This window comes from Sciurus vulgaris, assembly GCF_902686455.1.
Source record: "Sciurus vulgaris genome assembly, chromosome: 9".
In the NCBI taxonomy this organism is placed as follows: domain Eukaryota; kingdom Metazoa; phylum Chordata; class Mammalia; order Rodentia; family Sciuridae; genus Sciurus; species Sciurus vulgaris.
The window spans coordinates 143,009,663-143,022,883 of record NC_136469.1 but is presented as its reverse complement, the minus strand read 5'-3'; the positions used below and the strand labels follow the sequence as shown (position 1 = coordinate 143,022,883).

The window sequence follows — 13,221 nt, the reverse complement described above, 5'->3', positions numbered from 1 at the left end:
CGGCAGCCCCACTGCTGGAGCGCCCACAGGCTCTTGGCCCTCAGGCTGCTCCCCTGCCAGGGGCCACTGGGCAGGGTCCAGCTCAGGTTGGATTAACAAGTCACTGGGCCCGGTCCAGAAAGTCCTGGGACCCTGTCCCTCTCTGGGCCAAGGGTTGGGGTGTTCCTCCTGCAGGAGGTGGGCTTGCTGTACCAGCCGTTTTGCTTGAGGTTCTCTGCTCTGCTTTTCCGCCCCTCTGTCCCTGCGCTCCCGTCTGGAGGCAGTGAAAGTGGCCGCAGCACCCCCAGCCTCTCGGTGCTCTCGGACAGCAGGCCTCCTTCCTCCAGCTACCAGCAGGCACCGCGCCACTTCCACGTCCCAGGTAGGCCCGGCTCGCTTGCCTGCTCCCACGCACACCTGGGGTGCCAGAGTGGGTGCCCCACAGACCAGTCCTCTCCCCTGCTCCTCAAGCTCTGAGTTTCTTTTAAAATCTCCAGAGAGTTTGCACACCAGACTGCCATTTGCCTGAGCTTCTCCCCACGTGCCAAGGATGCCGGGGAGAAATTTTAACCTCCTGGGGACAGGCTGGAGAAGGGCCTTTCTGAGCTGCACTAGGGCCCCAGACTTTGGCTTGCTGCCCTTCCTAGCTGCTCTCTCCCTGTGCCCTCAGATCAGGGGTGGCATCTGCAGTGGGGGTGCTCGATTCGGGGGGTGGGGTGCAGGGCTTCACCCTCAGCACTGGCAGGGGGCTGGACCCATTCTAGTGGTTCTAGGCTGGCGAGTGAGAGTGGCCGACAGCAGCAGCGGGCGGGCCCCTCCTGACTGCCGCCCACCCTCCTGTTCTCTCCTTTTGTCTCTTCTTTCCCAGACACTGGCGTAAAAGATAACATCTATAGGAAACCCCCTATCTACAAACAGCATGGTACAGTTGGAGTCTGCTGCTGTCCGCCCTGCCCTGCATGCCTGTCACCCCCTTGCTTCTGAATGCACCCTTTGCTGTGCCCTGGTCCCTGTGGTGACGGCTTGGAGGCCCTTGGCTGTCTGAATTTTAAATGCAAATTTCCTAGAAGGCCCCAGAGGCCTCTCTTCAGACAGGAAGTGGGAGTCCTTCTGAGTGAGGACCCTGTGAACCCCAGGCACTGCACGCAGACAGGCCCAGGTGGGGTTTTGGTGGCTTTGATTATGCTGCTGTGAGGGGAGTGTCCAAAGTAATCCCCACCAACCTGGCAAGGGACAGAGGCTTCTCCATCTGTGCCCCGACCCTGCCTGATCATTGAGAAAGAGCGCAATCTGGAGTCAGGCATCAATCTGGAGTCGGGCACGCGTACCTGCGTGAGCACTATGGTCCTGTTGCTTGAGAATTTCTCACAATAGAAATTGCCCCCAAGTAAAGGGGCTTCTTGCCTCAGCAAACAGAGCCTGGGGACATTTTGTGGCGAGGGTGCCTCTTGGCCCGCGTGCAGTCCACCTCCTCCTCCTCTCTGCACAAGCCTGCTTGGGGCAGGTGAGCAAGGGGCAGATAACTGGCTTCCTGGAGCAGGAATCAGAACTGGAATTTCTGGGTGACAGGGGCATGCTGCTTCATGATCCTGAGCCTCCGTTTCCTCATCTGCAAAGCAGGACTGTCCCCTGTCTCTGCCCTCTGCCTGGGCTGGCTAGGAGGCCCTCAGGAGCTGTGCCTGGAGACACACTCTCCACCGTAGAGTGCAGGGAGCATGGGATTGTCAACAGATGGGACGAGGGATTCCATCCCATGTTGGGAGTTCCTGTCAGATGCACCAGGGAAAACAGCCACCTCCCACATCGGCAGGTCTGAGGGTCCTGTGAGCTCTCTGTGGCTGGCAGAAGGGTCAGTGGCCTAGCCGTGTGAGCGGGGAGGGGTCGCTGTCCATTCCCTCCATAGTGGCAGAAGGCCCTGCACTTCCTGCCATCCTTCCTCTTCCCGAGAAGGAAAAAAAAGAGTGAGCTGTCTGGGTTTCCGAGCACCGGGATCCAGCAGCGGAGCTGAGAGCACACGGCTCTGAGAGGGAACAGAGGGGACAGGCTAGTTAGACTCTGGGGCCCTTGCAGATTGCCCAGACCAGCCCCCTCGTGTTTCAGAGGGAAACTGAGGCCCAGCCAGAGGAAGGAGCATCCCAGAAAGGGACTCTCCCAGTGCCAGGCTGGAAGGCCCACATGGAAGTTGGCGTGCTTCTGGAGCCCAAGATGGGGGTTGGTGGGCCTGCTATCACCCACTGCTCTGCCTTAGGTGACACCTCAGAGGTGTGGTTACACGTGCCACACAGGGGCACCAGTCCTGAGAAGGGGCAGAGATGGCAGATCAGCTGCATGACCACCCACCTGCCTCTGGCTGGGCCTGTTCACGAACCCTGCAGTGGGGGGGGGGGGGGGTCCGGTCCGACTGCTCCGTCACCAGGGCCACCTCTGTGTCTCTTAAGTCTGAATGTAAAGGCCTCTCCTCTCCAGGGGCAAGGCATCCCTACCTCTCAAGCCCTGAGCCGTCACAAAGCCCTTCCCGCCTTCCAGAACATCATCACAGGGTTCTGTTAGGAAGCAGTTCACACCAGCCCCTGCTCGCGGCCGAGCCTTCGGCCAAGGTCCAGAGCTGAATGTGAGCTTAGTCTGTCCCTGACTGTGACAAGCAGCCACTTGCGTTGCTCCTGGCAGGGCATGCGTAGAGACTCCCCGACAGTTCCAGAGGGGACCCTAGGTAATGACGTGCTGGACCTCCTGTTCCAACAGTGTCCCTGTTGGAAGAGTATATGTGTGTGTGTGTGTGCACGCATGTTCAGATGCTGTGTGTGCATGGGGCATGTGCATGAGTGTGCACGGGGGTGTTTGAGGCCCACGCAGCCCCCTGCTCCCTCTGGACAACCTCCTGTGGGCTTCGAGGGGAAAGAGGAAGGCCATTCGAGCTTGGGCCGCAGCATTTGAACCCCAACCCACCCACTGCAAACCCCAGGGAACGGTGGGAACTCCTGGGCCATTTAATTAGCTAAGGTGACATATTCAACAAGTTTTCGAACCTAGTGTTTTTACTAATGCGTTTACTTTCTAGTTCTCTGTCTCGCACTCCTTTTTAAACCGTGCATTGTAATCATGCACGGCAGCAGGAGTCCCGGTTACCTCCTCAGGCCCACACAGTTTATCTGGAAGTCCTTTGTTGACTCTCTTCTGCTGCCTGAGTCCCATTCCTGCTTCTGGGAAATGAGCCTCCAGGGCGGCCAGGCCTCCAGCCCTGGGCTGGCACTTGGTAGCCTGTGACGTGGGGGTGGAGCCTGAGGTAAGGCTCGCCTCCTCTCAGCAGGCTGCCGTCGGTGCGATGGGGAAGTGGCTGGCCACTGCCCATGGCACCCTATCGGGCCTGCCTGACCCGGGCTAGGACCTGCTGCAGTCCTGCTGGCAATCGAGGCTGACAGTTTGTCTGCCTTAGCTCTAACCTGCTTGGTTATTATTTAGGGTTTAAATGGGAGGGGGGAGGGAGGGAAGGAGGGAGGGAGAAAGGCGGGAAGCAAAAGTAAAAGGAAGTGAAGAGGTAACAACAGGGCAGGAGAGCACAAGGGGCAGGACAGTGGCCTCCCTGGCCCTCAGAGTGGATGCCAGGAGAGTCCTCTGGCGCCCTCAGCAGGAGGCAGCAGGCGCCGGGGCCTGACGCTTCCAGAAGTTCCGAGGCTCAGGTGCAGTGTGGCTCTGTGTTGTCTTGCGCCCGTGGGGGTCACTCACGGCACTGAGTCCCATTGCTTTAGGGGACAGCCTGGGGCAGGTCGTGGCCTCAGCTTCCACTACGCCCCGGGGAGCAGACCTGCCTTCCCCAGGGCCCGGCTCCTCTGGGGTTGGGCCAGTTTACTCACAGGCTTCTGAGGGGCGTTCCAGAAGGTGACCGTGGTGCTCGGCACGTAGTAGGGAGTTTCCAATGGTATGGCTACCGATGGAGGGATGTCGTGGCCGTTTCTAGACTGTTCAAGATGAACTCCTGAAAATGAGTGCTTCCCCGAAATTCCCCAGGAAGTTCTGCCAGGGGCAGGGAGGGCCCTGAAGTTACCAGATCGGCTGTTCGGTTTCTAAGTAAATGTGAGCACAGACGCAGAGTGAGCCGGCATGGCCTGGGAGGCAGGGGCTGCTCCCGACTGCAGCTGCTGCTGGGCACAAGGACGCCGGTCCTCCTTCCTGTCCTCAGTCTCCCACCCAACAAGACGCAGGAAGTGACTCAGGGTGTGTAGTCAGCTTTTCACTGCTGTGACTGGAAGACCTGACAAGAACAACTTTAGAGGAGGAAAAGTTCATCTGGGACTCACAGTTTCAGAGGTCTCAGTCCATAGATAGCGGGCTCCACTCACTGGGTCCCGAGGTGAGGCAGGACGTCGTGGTGGAAGAGCGTAGTGGAGGGAAGCAGCTCCGTGGTGATGAGGAAGCAGAGAGGGACTCCAGGCGCCAGGTACAAGATACACACCCCAGAGGCATGCCCTTGCCCCCCTCCTCGGCCACTCCCCACCGCCTTCGGGGTCCACGCGCCGAGGTCGAGGCTCACACGACACAGCCGTTCCTCCCCAGGACCTTCTTGCCTTGTCCCCCACGGGAGCCTTTGGGAGACACCTCACTCCAAACCATTCCACGTGGCGTGGCACGGGGTCGTTCACTCTTTCCTTGGACCCTGGTTGAAAATAAGAATCGACCACTTGTGCCTCTCTGGGCCTCTTCTCCTGGGGTTGACTCTCACTTGGGTTTGGGGTCCTTTCTGGGATGTGAGGAAAGGGCAGGCAGCCAGGCCTGCTTGAATCTGGGGGGAAAGTGGAAACTTCTTGCAGAGGCTCCCCAGGGCCAGCAGTGGGGAGCCGCCTTTCCCCAGAAGAAACCGCCCTGTATCCTGGAGGCTTGGAGGCCCTGCAAGGTGGAAGAGGGAGGGAGGAGGCTGGGACACCAGCGCTGCGCCTCAGTGCCACTGGCAGTCCTGATGGCAGCCTGTGACACTGTCCTCCTGACCCAGTGGTCGAGGCGGCCTGCTGCGAGGGGTCTGAACGGCTCGCACTGATTCATCCAGGAACGTTTTTCAAGCTTGCATTTTGTGCTAGGCCCTGTCCCAGCCCTGGGGACTTGTGCGTGACAGACATGGCACCTGACCCATGGAACTGGGACTCTAGAGGACTCGGCCATGTGTGCACCCGCGCTCACTCTCTCTCCCTGCCTCTCCCCCCCTCTCTCTGTAATTCCAATTCCGTGTGAGTCATGGAGCTGGATATCCCAGATGAGAGGCACCGATGGGGCCATTCCTCAGAGCTGCTGAAGGGCGGAGCAGAGCCCCCAGCCTCCTACAGAGCCCACAGGGTCCGGGGACAGATTGGCCTGAGGAGTGAGCCCTGAGCACCTTCCCAAGTCCAGTCGACTCCTTCCCGCGTGGGGGATGGCAGCCCTGGGCGCCAGCCTGGGCCTGGTTCCTGAGCCCGTCCTGCCCTGTGGCCATCCTGCTCTGGAAGCGGAGTCCAGGCATAGCACGACACCCCTGGAACCGTGACCAGATCCCCCAGCCCCACTTCCCCCCAGACACCAAAGAACCCTGGAGGTTGGAGCTGCCTGTGCTGGCCCAGCCAAGAGGTGTGCATGTGTGAGCACTTACTGAATACCTACTCCTGGGACAGGCCCTGTAACAGGGAGGGTCCCCAGAAGCAGGGGGCCCCTGCGCTGCACCCGACCCCTGCTTCCTCTGTACACCCATGCTTGCACCACCGCGCGAGGCACCCAGTGAGCTGTGAGGCCCCTCCTGGAGCCGTCTGGGGGAGGTGGATTTGCACACAAGTCACCACAAGCAAAGTCGAGCCACACAAACACCTCCCGAGTCCCGTGGAGCATGCATCTGCCAGGGAGAACAAACGGGGCGCTGGGGACAGCTCTGCACCTCGCTCTGGTCTCGGCCTCCTCACCTGAGTGAGTTCCACAGGGGCACAACACCTGGTACCACCCAGGCAGGGCAGGGGGCCCATCCCAGGAGTAGGTATTCGGTAAGTGCTCATGCATGCATGCTCTTGGGGAGTGCCTCTGGTCGACTGCCCCATCAAAGCCTGGCCTGATCCTGACGGCTGCTGAAGGCCTGTCCCTCTCACAGCGGCCGGAGGACAAAGGTGGTGCCCGGGCATTCTGCTTCCTGCGTCTTGGCTAAGGAGGAGGGCAGAATAGGGGGAGAGAGGACAGTGTAGCTGCGTGGACACCTCAGTGAGCCAGGGAGTGGACACAGGGCTCACAGGGGGCGATGCGTGGCTAGGTGCTCAGATGAGCAGCAGGTTACCTGGCGGTGGGTGTGCGATGGGGTGCGTGGCGAACGAGTGGATAGGAAGGAGTAGACAAGCAGCCAGGGGGACGCAGACATGGCTGCGGGACGTCCAGAGGCGAGAGGGTGGAGGGGGTATGGGAGGAGGGAAGGCCAGCCTGCTGTGGCTCTAGGGAGGAGTCCGGAGCGTCGCGTTCACTGCGGTGCCTCCAGCAGAGAGGGCGCGGGGAGCGGCGGAAGCATCCCAGGACTCAGGACCACGGGGTGTACACAAGACACCCAATCCTTCCCTGCTTGTCCTGAGAGGGTCTGTGTTCTCCTCGCGTCCCAAACAGCACCCTGCAGATTAGCCTCAGCATTGGCCTCTAGGCCCTCCTGCTGCAGGGGTCTTTGGAGCCTTCAGGCTCAGCACTCCATGGTCGGCCTTCACTGAGTTGTTCCTCCTGACCTGGAGGTGTAGGCCTTATTTGCCCGTTTTACAGATCTGGAAATTGAGGCTCAGGGCTGTTAAGGAAGCAAGCCACCAATGGTGCAGAGTGCCAGCTGCCTGTATTTTCCTGCCCAAGCTCCTAGTTCTTCAGAGAGCCTCTGGTGCACTTTGCAGGCTGGTGAACTTCTCTGTGGGAAGCCCTTGGCTCCAGCCTGTAGACCATGCACACCTGGGCCTCTGGAGCAGTCGCGGAGGGACTCTCTTAGCAAATGCAGGGCTGCTCTTGAGCCCAGAGGCAGCTCAGTAGCCAGAACACGCCTGGCTGACCATTGTCCACACTGTGTAACGTCCTCCCAGCCAGAGCACCCCAGGCCCTCAAAGCGCCCCTTAATTGCTTTTGCCCTTGCAGATCATTCCAAGGGTGGGTGGCCCCTGGCTCCCGGGAACCAGGTTGGCTCTTTCTGCGGCATGCATGGCCAGGCCCTCTCCAGTGTGGGTGGTGTGGTGCTGCCTGGGCTCCCAGCCGCCACTGGCCTCTCGCCCCTGCTGCTGGCTGAGCAGCTTCCAAGTGTGGGACTGATGTATGCCACACTCAAGGGCACCGCTGCCTGGTGGCAGCTGTTGTCCAGGCAACAGTAGTGCCACACTGTCGGGCCTCGGCTCCCACCCTGTTGTCTCTCCATCACAACCTCCTGGGAAGGCCCCGGCTAGCTCCCTCACCTCTGGGAGTGGAGAGGACAGGGGTTTTATCTTCGTTTTGAAAGTGGCTGTCTCTCCATGGAAGGAGAGACGTGTTGCCGTGGAGGGTAGCAGAGCCTGTGCGTCCCGTGTGGACATGCTCAGACTTCACTCTTGGCCTTATCTTGTCAAGGTCCTGTAGCCCAATCCCCAATTTCCCAGCTCTCTGGCCTGGTGTCAGTCTTGTCCTCGGTGGTGCAGGAGGCGGGCTGCTCCAAAAGACTGACAGGTCCCAGCCCACCGCAGGCTGCAGGTAAGAGCCCACCCTCCATGTTGCTCAGGCCTGGGCCCATGGCAGGCTGGGAAGGAGGCCGGGTTTCCATTTAGTTGCTCTGTGCATGGGGTCGGTATCTTCATCTGGAATACACAACGGTCTCTGGGTGCGGCTGGACAGGGGGCCATGTCAGCAGGACCTTGTACGGTCTTCTGCTCAGTCTTGGTTGAAAATGTCAGCCCAGCTGGGTGACAATTTCCCCAAATGCTGTGGATAGTATTCTTGTAAACAAATTGCGGCAATGAGCCCCCTTGCTCTGTGTCCTTGAGCTCGTTTCTGTCTGGATTCTCTTGTCTTTACTGTTCTTCATGGACTTGTCCAGTGGTACAGCTCACTCGCTGCTTTGTGTTTGCGGGCAGCAGGGAGCCGGGGCAGGCAGGGGCAGGGCTTTGGCCTCAGGCTGCCTGGGCTCCTGTCAGCCTCTGTCCCCGCCAGTCCCTGAGTGTGGGCGTGGCCTCTCGCGGAGACTTGGTCTCCCTGTCTGTGGAATGGCAAAGCTCCTTCCTGCAGAGTTGGTGGGGACAGGTGGTGAGAGGTAAAGCACCTAGCTCCAGGTGGCACCGAGAGCCCTCTGGCTGAGACCTGCTCCTCTGGTGTCCCCTGGAGAGGTGAAAGTTGTGTTCTTCAAAGGCCAAACCACGCCTCTGAAAGCGCAGTTCCTTCCTCCACCTGGGCATCTGGCTAGAACAGAGTGCCCGTCACTTCCCACCGCTGTTCATGCCCAGCCCTGCACCTGCCTCCCAGGCAGCCTCCCGGGCCTGCTCTGGCCTGGCGTCCTCGGCGGTCCTTGGAGGCACTCATGCCTGCACGGACGGCCTTGGGTTCAGAGCATGACTGTGCGGGGACAGGGGCAAATGGCGTCCTGCCTTCACCAGTTGATTTTTCCCTTCCAGCCGCCAGGCGACTGGACGGGGAGGATGGAAGCTTGGACCAGGATAACAGGAAGGTAATCAGGGGCAGACGCCCTGAGCAAGCTCTGCCATGGCCCTGCCGGCCGGAGCCCTGGCTCCTCCTCTTACCCTGTTCCTTGGTCCCCAAAGAACAGAGGTGGCCCACCAGCCCCTCTGGCTTTCAGACCACGTGTATCCTCTGCCCAAGTCCCGGCCACATGCCGCTTCCGCAGTCACGCATCAGCAACTGAGGACACTGACAGTGTGTCTGGGAGCATGGGATGTGGTTCTGGAGCAGGTTTCGGGTGTTTTCCACTCGGCAGAGGGTGAACATCTTCCTCCTGGAGGGTGGCACCTCTGACGCAGCCCTGCAGCTCTGGAGCAGCTAAGGGACCCTGGGGCCGGGGCGGGGCTGCCTTCCGGGATGCTTCAGCCTCAGGAGTGACTGCAGGCAGGATCTGGCCACCCTGAGCTCCTCACGCTTGCTTGTCCCTGCTGCAGCCATGGGGTGCCGAGCTCCCAAGCACTGGGGCTCCGTAAGATGGCAACACCACTGTCCCCCCATGCTCCGCGCCCCAGGAGCGCGGACGAGTCCCTGAACGGTGAGGGTGTGCTTGAAAGCTGGATCTCTCACCCAGTGAGCTTCCTCACCGCGGGTTAGCTCGTCACTCAGAAGAAAGCAAGCCACTGGAAGGTCCGGTCAGACGCTGCCCATTGCAGATGACCTGAGTTCATGTGACTTCTTTTCCTCTGCAGAAGACCAGCTGGCTCCTCCTCAAGGGGGACTCAGACACAAGGACTAACTCGCCAGACCTGGACAGCCAGTCTCTGTCCCACAGTAGCGGCACCGAGCAAGACCCTCTGCAGAGAGTGCAAGGAGACAGCTTTTACTCACGTGAGTGGTCCTGCTGAACCGGAGCTGCGATGTACGTGGGAAGGCCCGCCAGGGGTCCACCAGGGGCCCACCAGGGGTCCACTAGGGGTCCACCAAGGGGACCAACCAGGGCCCCAGCCAAAGGGGCCACCAAGGGGCCCAGCCAAGGGGGCCACCAAGGGGACCCAGCCAAGGGGGCCCAGCCAAGGGGGCCACCAAGGGGCCCAGCCAGGGGCCCAGCAAAGGTGTCCACCAAGGGGTCCAGCCAGGGGCCCCAGCCTCAGCCGTGCTTGTTAACAAAGTGTAAGAGCAGACCAGCAGATGCAGGGGACTCTCTGATGACCCTGGCTGGCTGCGCTGGGCCCCAGTGTGCGGCTCCTGGTGGCACTCAGAGCTGGTGGAGAATAGAAACCAGGTGGGCTTCCACGTGAGGTCATGAGGAAGCTCCCAGCACCCAGTCCCTCCAGAGCAGGTGTGGGCATGGTCCAGGAGGCGGGGCCGGACTGGCTGGTGATGGGGCACTGTCCTGTCCCCTGTGGTACCCTGAACGAGGCACTGGAGAGTCCCAGGCCTTATGGCCTCAGACTTCACAGCAGTAAAAGTTGCTATTTGCCTGGCTCTGGGGTGCCACGGAGACTGAATAGGAAATGATCTTCAAATATTCAAATTTTTCAAATTTTCCTGATCATGCTTAGTGCAAGGTACTGTCCATGAAAGGTGAAAACCTGCAGTGGGCCATGGTCAGCAGACTTGAGGTCTCCAGGAAGCAGCGTCTAGGCTGGGCAAATTGTTTTCAGTGAGGGAGGCTAGGACGGAGGTGGGATGTGGAGGCTGTGGGGGAGGACAAGGGTGCGAGAGGCAGAGGAAGCACCAGGCTTTGCAGTGAGACTGACATTGGCTCAAGTCCAGCCCGGGACCCGCAGTGTGGTGAGGACCATCTCTACCCACTGCCTCCCAGCTGCTCAGGGGACCTGAACTGAGTGCTTGGGTAGCGCCCCGCCTAGCGGGTAGTAGGTGCTCAGTAAACACATGGCGTTCATCCTGGTCCTCACCGTCACCCTCACCATCACTGTCACCCTCTCCATCACCCTCACCCTCTTGGTGTCCTCCCAGGAACGTGGCCTGGTATGGGGGAGGCGAGGTGATGCGCGCAGCAAAGAATAACCAGGAAAGAGAGGCTCTGCTCCGTGCGGGGTCTCTGCGAGCAGGCGTCTGGACCCCACGGTGCGCCCGTCCTGCCTGGAGGGTGGCCCCAGGGCATGGGACAGCACTCCAAGACATTTCCAGTGGGGAGGGACCCCTGGGGGTCCCACAAGGACATGGCAGGCAGAAGTGGGGGCTGGTCCCTCCTTTCCTGCCTATGCCACCTGCAGGTGGCTGCCCGCAGGTCTCCAGCTCTCCCTGCACCCCAGCGACCGCTGCCCAGTGGTGTGGGCCAGGGCCGTGCCTAGCGGTGGTCTCACTGCCTGACATTCACATGTCCGCCCTGGGCTTGTGTTGGGAGATGGAGGCTCCCGTGCACCAGCTCAGAGGCTGCCCTCTCGGCCACACATGTGGCCTGGCTTCAGGGCATGAGTCCTCCCCCTGCTGGGGCAGGAGGCCTCTTCAGTCAGCGGGGCCAGTGCCCTGACCTCCCCCAGACTCTCGGGGCGGGAGGTATCTATGGCCCCAGCAGCTCCCACTGGAGAGTGTGGCCCACCTGTGGTCCAGCACCCAGGAGGGCGGGGCTCTGTGCAGGGAGAAGCCGGGCAGGACACAGGCGTCTGGTGGCACGTCCCCTGCCGCCGCCTACCTTGTGACCTGCATGTGGCCGGCACCTCTTACTCACTTGCAGGTGCCTGGCAAGGGTGGCTGGGGCTGACTGAGGCGGGAACGTGGCGGTGCTGGTGCCCACAAGGCCTGCTGTGCCAGCTGTCCTGCGTGGCGTCCCCCTCGTCTCATCTGTCAGCTCCTCCTGTGTCCCCACCTCAAGCGGCATGTGGGCCATGGCTTCCATGCAGGTGCACTGACCTGCAGGCACCCAGCTCCAGAGTGGGGATGTGGTCTCACTGGGGAGCTCCCTGCACAATGCCAGCGCTGCAGGAGGCCGGGCCCTGCCAGCTCGTGCTGTGTGGCCTTCTGCTTCTGCCGGGGTCCTGACTGCGGTTCCTGCACAAAGCCACTGTGTCCAGCATCACAACCGCGCCTTCGTGTTTGTCCTGATGTGCATGAACCGAACCGGGCGGGCCAGGCTGCCGGGCGTGTCCAGGTTGGGGGAGCCTTGCCATCTGCCAGCTGTGGGAGTGACGGGGCAGAGGGGGAGCGGTGCCCACTTTGTGACTCAGCCAGGCGAGGCCACAGACCTGCCTGGAGCTCCGGCCGAGAGTTTCCCCCAGCAGGGCCGCTGCCTGCACCCGGCGCCCCTCTGCAGTGCACCAAGGGAGGCAGGAGTGCGACACTACACAGCGGGCGCTCAATAAATGTTGGTTGAATTGAGATGCATTAAATTCAACGGGTATTTATTGAGCACCCACTCTGTGCCAGACGCTGAGCAGGGCACCGAGGGGGAGGCAGAGAAGAGGAGAGCTGCCCCTGGTCTGGAGCAGCCTGCAGGGAGCTGGGAGAGGCAGGGGTGGGTGGTGGGAGCAGGGCTTGGTGTCTGCCGCCTGCCCCCAGGCGCCTTCTGGCCCACAGGGCCTGGTCACAGCCTCATCCTACCCGTGACACCACCAGACATCCCACGGAACTGGATTCATTCAGTCCTTCATCCATTCCTCCACCCAGGATTTATTGAGCACCTACTATGTGCAGACATGGTACTGGAGCCACGGTGAATGGCAAACAGCATGGTGACCCTCTCCCACAGCCGTGGCTCCCAGCTGGGCCCGCCACCCTCTCGGATGCCATGTGGGGTTTGCCGTAGGCTTCCTCTGTCCTCCTTCAGCAGTACTCAGGTGCTATCTGGGCTCTGTGTGGTAGTCTGTCAGCAAGGCCCTGTCTCTGCACAGGAAGGGCCGGGCTCCCTTCTGTCATAAGGAGTTGGCGTGAAGAGGCGTCGTGGGGGAAGGCTCATGTAGTTCCTGGGCAGGAACAAGAGGGGGCCTGGAACCTGGCCTGGCCTGGCCCGAGGGGCCCTGCTCCTGCTCTGGTCCCTGGAGCCTGACCTTTCAGGCGCTGTCCTCTCCTCTGAGGTCATCGTGCACACGCGCACAGTGATGGCAGGTGTGTCAGCATGACACCAACCCCTGGCTGGCTGCATACCCTGTCCCAAGGACTTAGTCCCGAGAAAGTACCAAGGTTTGCAAGGCAATAAGCCCCTTCCCCAACCCCTGTGTCTGAGGTGAAGGTGGGTGGGTGGGCTCATGCCGTGCAGAGCTGGAGACCAGGAGGGCTGATGGCGGCCGCCAAGGTGGGGCAGGGAGACCTGGTGAGGGCACTCCACCCGGGACTGGCTTGGGTCTTCCTGTCACCCTCTGTGTGCCCCCTCCACTGTGAGACCCCTGTCAAGTCCCTTGTTGGACTGAGCATGCTGGCTGTTGCTCATTACCCTCCCTGTGACCCCCCCAGGGGCTGTGGGACCCTGGCCCTGGCTTCTCTTCTGGCCAGCAGGAGGGGCGGTCAGAGGGGGTGTTTCTCCCTCCCCTGCGGGTCCTGCCAAGTTCCGTGGTGGGGAACCCTCCCCACTTTCCTTAGTCTGTTCAGGGGAGGAGCAGGCCCTGGACTGGCCACCTGTGGATCTCAGGTGGACCACACTCCTGATGGAGGGGCTGCGACCAACGCGTGGGGAGAGATCTGCAC

At 61.1% G+C, this 13,221-nt stretch overlaps 1 protein-coding gene across 19 annotated transcripts in view; it reads left to right on the top strand.

The window, feature by feature from the left end:
• The window catches only part of ABLIM2 (actin binding LIM protein family member 2), a 124,282-nt gene that overhangs the window by 87,669 nt on the left and 23,392 nt on the right, over positions 1 to 13,221 (top strand). For 12 of the 19 annotated variants that reach the window (XM_079154418.1, XM_079154419.1, XM_079154430.1 and 9 more), the window contains 5 exons: positions 260 to 361; positions 848 to 901; positions 7,540 to 7,659; positions 8,574 to 8,626; positions 9,327 to 9,465. In XM_079154418.1, the coding sequence (XP_079010544.1) occupies positions 260 to 361; positions 848 to 901; positions 7,540 to 7,659; positions 8,574 to 8,626; positions 9,327 to 9,465 (468 nt within the window). The remainder of the gene's footprint in view (positions 1 to 259; positions 362 to 847; positions 902 to 7,539; positions 7,660 to 8,573; positions 8,627 to 9,326; positions 9,466 to 13,221) is intronic. The other 7 variants (XM_079154432.1, XM_079154422.1, XM_079154423.1 and 4 more) reach the window with 2 other exon arrangements.